Below are 12,488 nucleotides of genomic sequence, written 5' to 3'. Positions count from 1 at the left end.
TTAAATGACATAGCTGACACGAAGCATTGCCGTTATATTGGAGTTTATTGAGCTTGTAATTATTTAAACCTGCACTGAAAACACACCGATCTGCCATTCAGGGTCTTGAATCTCTTTGCATCAGAGATTCTGCCACTGACTACAGCTTCCGACAACACGACGTAAGTTCTTCGTGATTACGTGTAGCTGTTTCCCACCCAAGGCTAATAATAGAGCTTACGTCAGCGGTTGGTATATTGCTGTGTCCTTTGATGTTCGTGACAATCACAGATCACGAAGGCTAAGTCCCACCGTTAATCAGGTATCACACGATTTACTTTTCTTTCACATATAATACCTGTTCCGTTAACTGGCTAAACCGTAAACGTTATTTTACTTCAGTCGAAATTGTGACTAGTACGTCAAGTCGATACAGGAAAACTTTTAAAACTTCAGATCGGTGTGAAACAATCTAATAGCGTTCAATAGGCTTAATACTATTGCGACGTCTGCAATCGAGACTGAATTAACGTCTCCATTGCAGTGTTCAATTGTAGTCGCAGCAAACTTACAGCTCGATGTGGCTACAAGTCTCTTCTTGTATAAATGTTATCTCTGATCTATTTATTGTCTGGGCTTCAACCTTCGTAAAGAATATATCTTGAATTATTTATTTAAAGTTTCAGGCTTCGTATCAGCTAATAGTCTTTCATTTAGTTCTTTCTTTATAATAAACGTTATTAGTTACATAGCATTCCTGTTAGTCAAACTTGCAATAGTATTAATTTCGTTGTCAGTAGCTCCCGTCAATGTCAGTATAACTAATTTTGCTATTTCTTTTGCTACCAAAGGGCTTTTATTAGGGGTTCCATATTTGTGGTGTCACAACGTCCGTGCTGTAAAAGATGCTTAATCACGTTTTTGACAGGTGGACACATTGATGTGACTGGACGGTGTATTTTTTCAATTTCTGTCAACTGCAGCTCTTAAAAACAAGAGGTACAAACATAAGCGCGTGAGTAGATGTGTAAAGAACGCCAGTTTATTGAAATCTAAGAGTTTTTCTATCTTTCACACTGTGGAGAAATGATTACTTCAAGCTGCTTCCACAGAATCCTATTGTTTCATTATTATTTGTATTTTATTCCTATAGGAGTCTGCGGAATGAAAACCGAAGACCGGAACAACAACGCCCCCTGTATTCGTATCGCCGTCCTCGGAGATGTCGGTGTGGGAAAGTCCGGTGAGTACTGGCACACGTTCATTCACCTTCACTGTTACTTCCACAAACTTCTCTAATATCTTCTTGTTGTTTTTCTTCTGTATCTACAATGTTCTTTTTCACTTTTGATCAAACTGCCCTTATTAATGTAACTATCGTGTGATTATCTTAATGAGACTACCATCCTAGACCATAAATTCCACTTTGTTCTTTACATAAATAAGAAATGTAGGTCCAGCACAGCGGTAATTACAGGAAAAACAATCCCAAAATGCCGTTGCAGATATCCTCATCTGACAGTCCACAACTACCCAATTCACTTAACTAATACACTACATCATCTTGGACTAACGCCCGATAGAAAACTAAATCGGAACACTACTGTACTCAGCATCCAACAGAAAGTCCTCGGTTTAAAATTACTGTCCTGCCAAAACCATCGATGTTCATAAAACTTACATCTACCGCACCCTTATCTGTGCCAATGTAGTATGAGTTGTCATTCATCCCACATTGAATCGCTCCATCGAAAACCTTGAAAGACAGGCATTCCGCCTCACTTGAGTCCCAACACCCTACAGTCTTCCTCATTTCTGCTTACACAACTCCCTCAACCAGCTCCACCTTCCTTTTATCTCCCAACAATCCACGTCCCAACCTAATTTCATTTGCCTTCTCTTCCCAAAACATGAACACATCCCTGAATTCTAACCTTTGTTATGTAAATGGAAATGAACACATCCATTATTTTGTTCGACCTAAAAATAAGCAACACTAATAACAAGCACATCTTCGAAATTCATAGATAACCGACCACAGCCGACAGCATAATAAATTACAATTTTTGTGACCAAAATTCAAAAAATATACATTCTTGCACCGTATGATAAGCGGATATATACATCTACAACTCAAACCAGAAGCAGCAAACAGTTAAATAAGAAGACTAGCATATGTCATATGAAAATGACCTAGATTAAGGCATAAAAACCGATCCCAGACACCATCCTATACAACAAAAAATAACAATCATACGAGAAATAAAAAAATTAAAAAACTAAAGACACATAAGTACCTGCGAATAAGTGAAATGCCACTTTAGAAAACAGATCTGTAAAACTCGTTTTCAAAACACCCAACAGCTTAAGAACAAAATTCCATTCAGCAAATGCCACAATATCAAAACACTCGTATAACGGAATATATGTAATTAATTCTTGGAACTGAGGGAAATATTACATAGAACAAATGTGACGTAACATCTAAATCACACATAGAGAACAAATGAGGAATTCCAACACTAACCCGTCAACTTTCTTTCTACATTTAAAAACCCATAATTACGAAACAGAAAACATGAAACAGAAATCCATACACTTCACAGAATTCCAAAAGGAATCAGTATGAGTATTTCAGAAAAACAGAAATTTACCTTCACACAGAAAACAACCTGCAAGATATCGTAAACGAAAAAACAGATCTAAAACATACACTCTGTTTAGATAAATTTATTAGAATTTTGAAACCATAAACTAAATTGAAACATACACCAAAAACTATGGAAACAGCAGCTAAGACCACTATATCCATGGCATAGATAAACAAAGGTAAATATACAGCTTCTCTGGATCAAGCTACGATGCTGCAGTATAGAACAAATCGTCAAATCTTACGCAAAATTATTCGCAACAGAAGAGAGTAAGAAAATTACAACAATACACAAATCCACTATATAAATACGTTATAACACCTTAATGTAAGTAAACTTTGATCAAATCAATAAGCTGTCAGAACAGAAACAATTATCAAATCTTACAAATAACACATAATTAATCATAAGCAAGCAAATAGCGATCAGACACAGATGCAGTAAGTACATACATTATGAACAACTTAACGTAAGTATACCTTTGTACACATTCTATGTAAACTAGCAACTAAGAGAAGACATCCACACTGTGTATAATGGTTGAAGGTTATGCTAGAAAATGCAATAGCTTAGAAATAGGCTAATAATACAAAAGAATAATAAATTCTAAGCAGCTAATAGGAATAAAAGATTCATTAAAATAAACCCTGTTTGTTCAAAACCCTGCCGGCTTCGGGTGGTTACATTCACTTTCACATTTACACATTCAGTGTTAGAATTCACTGGTTGACAAAAAGAGACAAATCATGTGATGTTGATTATGGAGACGTAAGTGAAAGCACTGGAAGGGGCAAAGTGGTAAGAGGTGAATGTACCAATGTGCTTACATATAGATCCAGTAACCTAGTAGTAATTTCACTTTTAACTCAAAAGTAGTCATTTGCACCATTTTCATATTTCCACACACTAATTCCACCTAAAAGGGCTCTAAATTGGGGATGAAACATGAACATTGAACATTAACTTATCGTGTACGTGTTAATATTTGAACACAGAAGTTATGGCCAACGGGGCGCAGTGATGTTGTGCACACGAAAGCATAGAAGATATTACAAGCTACGCAAATTATCACATGTTTATCCAACCATACTGTCAAATTACAAAAAAAAAAAAAAAAAAAAAAAAAAAAAAAAAAAAAAAAATTATGACTTAATACTGAAGTAACGTAATAGTAGTTTTTCTGAATTACATACGCACTTAATTACTGATAGTTGAAAAGAAATAGTGTTGAACTTTTGTTGTGATTGAAAGGGCTCAATATTTGGTACATTATCTATTATATAGGGCAAATTAAAAATGTATGCATAAATGTGGCAATGAGTGTAAAGTAACCTACTAAACCACTCCGTCAAAGCTTTGGAGTCTGGATTAATAAACAAATAGAGAAACGTTAAGAAGCCGATATTAATCCTCCAGTTATTCTACTCACTGTCTCTCCACGTGGGTATAACCCATAGAATGTTGCGAAACTGTCAGAGAAGGTCTCCTATTGGATGTTGTTCAACTTGAACGTCACACGGACTTCGATTTCGGTTATGTGTTCAAAGTGTTGATCAGTCAGGTGAATTTCTGCCCTTTATCGTTATGTGGTAAGTTCGTATTGATAACATGAAGCGTCGCCAGTAGTGTTGATTTGCTCCAGAAAAGAACTGTTCATGGTGTGCATTTCAGTCAAGTCGTAGCAAGGATTCACCCGTCGTTGTTTTTGCTCGGTAGCCAGGACCTGTTGATCGAACTTCGCACACACTTTTGTCTTCTTCAAAAGCTTCTGGGAAATGTCTCGAACATTTGATTTTGCGGTGTTGCTTCATTGCCATTTGTATCACAACATTGCCACACAACGTTCGCATGTCTGTCAGTTGGTAATGATGACGACGTGGTGGTGTGGGCATACGATAACAAGGTCTTTGCGCTCATACTAAAATTTATGAGGAAAGTGTGGATAAAGCCAGTAAAATTATTGTAATGTGAAGTGCAAATGATAACAGAAAGAAAGTCCTATAAACGGTCTTGTAAAGCAACAAAAATCACGGTGTCAGGTAAAAAACTTAAAAGAGAAAGGGAAAAAGGACTGGAATTAATTTCAGATAATACAGCAGATAGCTATGTTGCGCAGATCGCTGACATAATACGAATGACGCCAGTCTCAAACACGATATAATTTCCAGTCTAAAATCTTCGGCCAGAGTCCAGATACTTCGCAAAATTTTAAAACCCTTAACTGCATTCGTCTCGTTATCAGTTAAAACAGACAGCAGATCCCCACCTAAATTTACCTCTGTCCAAAATATGAAACAAACTGAGTTAAAATGTGGCGTATAGGGATTGACATACCACAGGCATCTTACCTGGGGTGTCCTCTCACCAGAGTAGGGAGCCAACTGTTAGGAGAGGTGGGTCAGGATCGCTGGAGTAACTGACGTGCGGAACACCACGGCCAGCCTGTTGCCTTCACCAGCCACAGCTTATTGTACTTCAATGGCAGCCTCTCTTCCTCCCACAACTGCATGAATCTCTGGCATCAGTGAAATGACAGCTTGCAGAGGGATGCCACAGTCTATCACGGCATATTCCCAGCAGGCGTCCCAGGTACTTGGTCTACTTCTTGGTTTCCCCAAATTCCCACATGTTCCAGTATTCAGAATAATAGTTCCCCTACTGCTGGAGAAAGTACAGTTGACCATATGTTGGCTGGACCTTTTCCTCTGATGGGCACTAATGGAGCAGACGAGAAACTATTTGCTCTGAAGACGCCTCGTCTGCTCCAGCGCTCTGCGGTTAATACAGCCCATTCACGCAAAAGGAAATGTAATATCTGCAGTACGATCCCTCTTATAATTCGTCAAGTACAAATTGACTTTGGGCCCACGTAACAGCCAATATAAAGATCTGCTCCAACTTTGGAGTAAAGCTTCAAAATCGCCACACCCATCTCTAAAAGCCAATTCTTCTCGTGCCTGCCTTTGGGTCCCTTTGTTCGTTGTCAAATATAAAAAAGCCTTTCCACTGGTGGCCGAACAGCAAAATAGAATGCAGATGCATTTGGAGTGGACACACACAGACAGTGCAGAAATTAAAACCCCTCTTTTAAGCTCAAGCCTCCAATCGTCGACTGGTCAGTTTCCACTGACGAGTTGTTGTTAGTGTTCCAGGGCTTGAGGATGATCAAAACACGGAGGCGGCATCAACAAGCAAATAACACTGGACAGGGAGTTTAACTACCGACTTGACATTATCAATAGTTAAGGAAAGAGAATCGCACTTGAAACGCTACTCTGAGGGACGTCATTGTACTGCCGATCGGAAAGGATAACACCAATTCGATATCTAAAACAGTGTAATGTGGTCTTCAGTCGGACGACTAGTTTGATGTGACTTTCCATTCTGCTCTATCCTGTGTAAGCCTCTTAATCTCCGACTAACAACTGCAGCCTACATCCTTCTGAATCTGTCTACTGTATTCATCTCTTGGCCTCCCTCTACGATTTATACACTTCCTGCATCCCTCTAGTACTAAATATGTCTCAGAACGTGTCCATCAACCGATCGCTTCCATACATGGCTACACACCATGCAAATGCTTTCAGAAAAAACTTCCTAACACTGAAACCTATACTCGCTGTTAACAAATTTCTCTTCCTCAGAAACGCTTTTCTTGCCATTCCCAGTCTACATTTTATATCCCTTCTACTTCGACCATCATCAGTTATTTTGCTGCCAAAATAGCAAACTCATCTACTAAATTAAGCGTCTCATTTTCTGATCTAATTTCCTAAGCATCGCCTAATTTAATTCGTCTACATTCCATTATCCTCGTTTTAGTTTTGTCGGTGTTCATTTACTCTTTTCGAGACACTGTCCATTCCGTTCAACTGCTCTTCCAAGTCCTTTGCTGTCTCTCATAAAATTACAATCTCATTGGCAAAGCTCGAAGTTTTTATTTCTTCTCACTGGACTATAATTCCTGCTCCAAATATTTCATTTATTTTCTTTATTGCTTGCTCAATATACAGATTGAATAACAGCAGGGATAGTCTACAGCCATATCTCACTCCCTTCTCAACCAGTGCTTGCTTTCCATTCCCTTCGATTCCTATAACTGCCGTCTGGCTTCTGTACAAATTGTAAACAGCCTTTCTCTTCCTGTATTTTACCCCTGACACCTTCAGAATCTGAAAGACAGTATTCTAGTGACTGTCAAAAGCTTTCTCTATGTCAATAAATGCTATAAATTTACGTTTACCTTTCCTTAACCCGCCTTCTATGCGAACTCGAAGAGTCAGTATTGCTTCGCATTTTCCTGCATTTCTCCTGAATCCATACTGATCTTCCACGAGGTCAGAATCGACCAGTTTTTCCATTCTTCTGTGAAGAATTTGTGTTAGTATTTTGTAACCGTGATTTATTAAACTGGTAGTTCGCGAATTTTCACACCTGTCAGCGCCTGTTCTTTTCATTTTTTTTGGCTTGGAATTATTATATCCTTCTTGAAGACTGAGAGGTCCGACTGTAAGAAGATGAGAAGACATCATCAAAATCCCCATCAGCCGGCCGAAGTGGCCGTGCGGTTACAGGCGCTGCAGTCTGGAACCGCAAGACCGCTACGGTCGCAGGTTCGAATCCTGCCTCGAGCATGGATGTTTGTGATGTCCTTAGGTTAGTTAGGTTTAACTAGTTCTAAGTTCTAGGGGACTAATGACCTCAGCAGTTGAGTCCCATAGTGCTCAGAGCCATTTGAACCATTTTTGAAAATCCCCATCCATTACCTTCCACTGCATGCACATGACTAGTGGTGAGAACAGCCGAATGAAAACAATTGATTCAGTCAGTTGTTTGAAAACAGTCGACTCATTTGGTTGTAGTTTTAAGGATGAGTTGAATTACTCATTCATTGTTATAAATGAAATAAGCGTCATACATTTCTTTTCATCATTTAAAATGTGTTAATATAATGCTGTTGTTTGAGTGGTTCCAGATGAAAGAACTAATTAAGCTGATGTATCGTTGGGGTTACAAGGTTGAATAAAAAAGTTCCCTTAGGGTACTTGAAGAAGAAAGGAACATGCTCAAATTGTGGTGACTCTTTGAGTTCCGTTTTACTCAAAATGCGCGATGAAATCCATCAAATAAAAATCATTGGAATCTATCCGTTAAACACTTCTTAAGCCTTTTGTTTTAATGGAATTTACGGGCTACGTACATACAAAATCATAAGCAAGCTGACCTATTTATAATTCACAGCCTGTGAAAAGCGTCAGATACAGTTTTTCACGGGTATGAAGAAGTACTATGTCAGATACAGTTTTTCACAGTCAAACTATGGTATTTCAGTTTCATCAATAAGCCTATTCCTAGCCAACACTGTAAGCAGCTAGTAACCGAGTTCGCACCCCTTTGGACCGTTGGTCGCGACTATTGGACTCCCATCATCCCTGGCGCACTCAGTTATGAGCAGGAACAATCGATCGGTTTGGTGTTATTAAATCATTGTAGTTGACTGCGTGACTGCACTCTGTTATCACCTATTATCACTGTTGCCACCGCTCTGATATTTGTTTTCTATTTCGTGCCAAGAAGTAGCTTTTAGTTTAGTTGTCGTGCTCGGGCAGCCTCATAGTAAGCGGCTTGTTTCACGGTAAGAGGGAAATCCGGGTTCGAGTCGAGGTCCTGCACAAATTTTCATCGTCATCATTCGATTACGGATTGTCCAGATTCGCAGCTGCGAATACATTTCATGTACCACCATAGTGTGTCTTCGATTAGTCTTTTAATTTATTAAGGGGTGTTGTGCTGCTTACAACTAAATGTATCATCAACCCGAACATTATTCCGACGAACGCTACAGTGCTTTGCTAGGCATGGTCCTGTTGGATGTGTTATGCTTTTGATTTCCTCTGGCCTCTGAACTGACTTACCCAACCAGTTATGGGGGAAGGGGGGGGGGGGGGCGTGCAGTTTAAGGCGAACTCCCACCACAGTGCATCTTGACTTTTTTCCATCACCAAACATTGCCCGAGGTAAACGAAGTTACGAGTGACAGACAAAAATGCTAAAATTGACCGGAAATCGAACATGAGACCTTTGGATTTGTAGTCTGGCACTTAACCAAATTTTTTTCTTCAAGAAAACAGCAGAAGCACCAGTAGGTGAAACCAAAAATTAATCCTCTTCTTGTCCGTTAAAATGAAAGATTTAAGTTACGAAGGCAAATCGAAAGATATTTCATACTGCTTTGGGTGAATTAATTGGGAAAAAATCGTACGTGAAATCTCATTCTTGGATTAAAACAATAACTAAATGTCTCTGAGAACTCTACAAGTATTTAAGATGCTTCTTTTAATGAAACTCCTTTTCACTGATGTATTCTATGTAGTCTTCTACCACTGAGGCAACGAGCCACACGTGGGAATGTTGACACTTTTGCAAACCTCTTCGCATATTTGTCCTCTTTATATCACATGAGATTAACGATTTGTCACGACAAGAAAAGAAAAGATGAAAACATGGCTTTTGTCAGATTCGGAAAACAGTCCATTAAATCTCCGAATGTTAGACCTGTGTCTCTTCTCTGACACCTACACAGAGCTACAGTAGCAAACTGGAACACTGCGTTAAAAACACCGAAAATGTTTTCATAGATACAATAGTCTTAAAATGGCAATCATTTCTATTAGTCTTCTGAGAGAAATTAGTCTCTTATTTAGACCTTTCGGTGTGGACTGTTCTCAAGAGAATAGTCTTGGGTAGAACGAATATCAACACTTTACGTTCTACAATTAGAAGCACGAAATTTTAGCAGAGAGTATTCTGTGGTAAAAATGAAAACAATGAATTTATCCATCAACGAGTTGACAGTAGACATTGAGGTTTAGTTAATGAAACGACAAGAGAATAAACACTTGTGGTTGAGAAATAGCATTAGCGGTTGGTGTAACAAGTATTGGCATCGGTGTGAATAAAGATTGAGTAACAGAAGTAGGTACTAAGGGCAACACAGTCACACAGCTATTTTTAGCAGTGAATCGAAATTAACACCAGACACAGCGACAGTGAATCACTTGGTCACCTCTCAAGATGATAATGAATAAATAGATAGAACGGTAGTAGAAACTGGTAATAGAACACAAGACAAGGAATGTAAAAGTAGTAGTTTTGGCAGAATGAATCACTGTCAGTGATAAAGACTAGTGTAAATAAAAGAGAGTGGAACACTGTTTATTAAGTTCTACGACCAGATTTCTGCTGAATGTAGTGAACAAACGACGATAGAATAAGATACATTCGACACGAAAGGAGGAAGAGCCAGACATCTAGCAACAGAAACTGATCCCGGTTAAAACTTCGTGATCCGGAACACAAGACTGACATTCAGAGGAATAAAATCAAGAACGTGGCATGTAAAACATTAACACATTAATGACTTAAGAAAGAATAAAAAAACTGAAAAATCGATCAGGTAACAAGAAACATACTGCGTATAAGAGTCGAAGCTCGTTGAACAGAATAATAAGTAAGGAAACATAGTAATATCCAGAGGCTTATATATAAAGAAAACGTAGCTGTTAAAACCTGTGAACACCTCAGGAGATGTTCCAGGTTATCGATGAAAGAATGAAAGACGACATCGAACCCCTAAGAGAATTAATGAATTAAAACATACAAATAATTTAAAATAAACGAAATATTGTTTTTAGTGCTATCCGAGCATAACACGGCATCGAAAGTGATCAATATCACATAGAATGTCACAGAAATGGGCGGTCAAAGAAGGAATCTTTGGGTACTCTTGACTGGCGCTTGCTCGATGAATTATGGAGCCACACGAGTGGTGAAATATGAAAAGGAATCTAAACCTGAGACAGGATTCATGGGCACTTCAGTGGTAATGATAACTTTGTTCCTTCACTATGTTTACTTTCAACGTAATAGGCGCAACCTAAAGTGGTCAAAATAAGACCAAGGTTCATAAGTATGATTTCTAGAATTTTCGTTAACTGGTGGTTACTGATATTACTGACGAACGTCGACTACAACCACAAAATCGCAGAAAAGGCGATCTATTTCTAAACTCGCATTATACATTTTAAGGATTCGTAACGGGCACGGATTAGATTTCATTCAAATACCAACTAATGTCCAGTGCCAGGAGGCTAAAGTTAACCACTGTGATAACAATTAAACAGGAGCCGATCTCTTGGTGGAAGAAAATTCGTTAGATACGACGCCATGTTAAGTACTTACCTTGCGAGTCTGAGAAGACAGGTATTCGAACAATATTCTGGTAAGGAAGCAAAAGCCAGAAATGAAAATACTCTACGAAAAATTAGCAGATAGACCTTCTATTGCTCCAGTAAGTGAGCTAGTGTTATAGTAGACACATACTCAAAGGCTCCAAATCACCGTGCGATCATGTAAATTTATGTCTTCCGTGGTTCTCAGTGTTTCGTAAACTCCACATGAAACTGAAAAAAAAAAAAATTTGTCTGAATATCTTGAAATAAAGCTAATTTAAATTCACTGTCAGCCATTAAAATTGCAATACCATGAAGGCTGTAGGCAACAAACGTCGAATCAGCATAAAGTTGTTTTCCTACCTCTCCTTTCTCTGAAGCAGCGAAAGTTTTCAGAGAGGCGGTTCAACTGAATGAAATTGAATGACTCGTATGTAACAAATGCAGACAACAACCGCCACAAGTGGACAACACTTCATTTTCTGGTGGTAAGTGATTATGTTTCCGCACTTGATTCGTGCTTGGAAAAGGAAGTGCCCATGTTCAGTACAGAGAACTGCATGAGAATAATAGACCTTTTTTCTACCACTATCAACTAAAAATTATACAACGGGGCTTGTGTCTGACTGGTATTGAAGATCGACAATATCATTTTGTGTAATCATTCTCAGCATAACTTGGGCAAAAATTACTGCAAGATACTTTAAATGACTGATAATGTATCTCAAGGCCGCTTTGCACTGTGTTCAAAGAGATATGAATGACTGAAAACGGTATATGTCATTTCGTTTCCCAACTATTCGTTGCTGGCTTCTCTGTTCATGCCATTGAATATTCTGTGACATAGTAAATGAATACATGTGAATATGTGTCAATTTTCGAGACCAGGAAAGTACTCTGTAAATGATAACAACAGGTCACACACACTAGTTTAATCTTATTTACAGCTAGCGGAAAATAAGTACACGGGCAGACACTTACAGAATAACTAAACTCTGCTGCGCAGAAAACGGAAAACAAATTGGAAGCAATAGAAGCACCATTACATTTTTTTCTCTAGCAACCGAATGTTGTATATGTACGTCTTTTTGGGAAGTTCTGATTTGAAATACAGATCGCTGGTATCTTTCATAGAACATCTGCGTTTTACAATACCGACTTAAACACAATTTGTGTGCACGTAATTAAAAAGTAGAAAGGTGCATATACGCGTTAGAGCTAGGCTCTGCCTTTAATATTAGTACGAAAAACCTGGTCAGGTCCCGGAGAAAGTGTCATCACTTATGTCTCTATGCTGTTCATTTTTGGAACACAATCTACGACCAGCTTAGAGACAGAAGTGATGACACTTTCTGCAGGACCTGACCACCATTTTGCAGGACAATGCTCAAGCACGTACAGTGCAAGCTGTTACTGATTTGTTTGACTGATGGGGCTGCTAAGTGCTATACCACCAACTGCACTCCCCTGAGTTCAACTCGATTTGTAAACTGAAGGAAACACTTCACGGCATTCGCTACAGAACTGCTACAAATTCGTCGGGCAATAGACCGCGCCGCTCGAACTGTCAACACAAATGGCGCTGCTAAGAGTATCCTACGACCTCCACATCGCTGGTAACGTGTTA

General features: G+C 38.7%; 1 protein-coding gene across 1 annotated transcript in view; it reads left to right on the top strand.

The window, feature by feature from the left end:
• The window catches only part of LOC126456620 (ras-like protein family member 11B), a 386,905-nt gene that overhangs the window by 43,356 nt on the left and 331,061 nt on the right, over window positions 1–12,488 (top strand). Inside the window, exon 2 of the mRNA XM_050092364.1 lies at window positions 1,133–1,222. Coding sequence (XP_049948321.1) covers window positions 1,144–1,222 — 79 coding nt within the window. The 5' untranslated portion in view covers window positions 1,133–1,143. The remainder of the gene's footprint in view (window positions 1–1,132; window positions 1,223–12,488) is intronic.

Source organism: Schistocerca serialis, chromosome 2, assembly GCF_023864345.2.
Source record: "Schistocerca serialis cubense isolate TAMUIC-IGC-003099 chromosome 2, iqSchSeri2.2, whole genome shotgun sequence".
NCBI lineage: Eukaryota > Metazoa > Arthropoda > Insecta > Orthoptera > Acrididae > Schistocerca > Schistocerca serialis.
The sequence above is the reverse complement of the archived record's forward strand: the minus strand, read 5'-3'. Positions and strand labels throughout refer to the sequence as shown.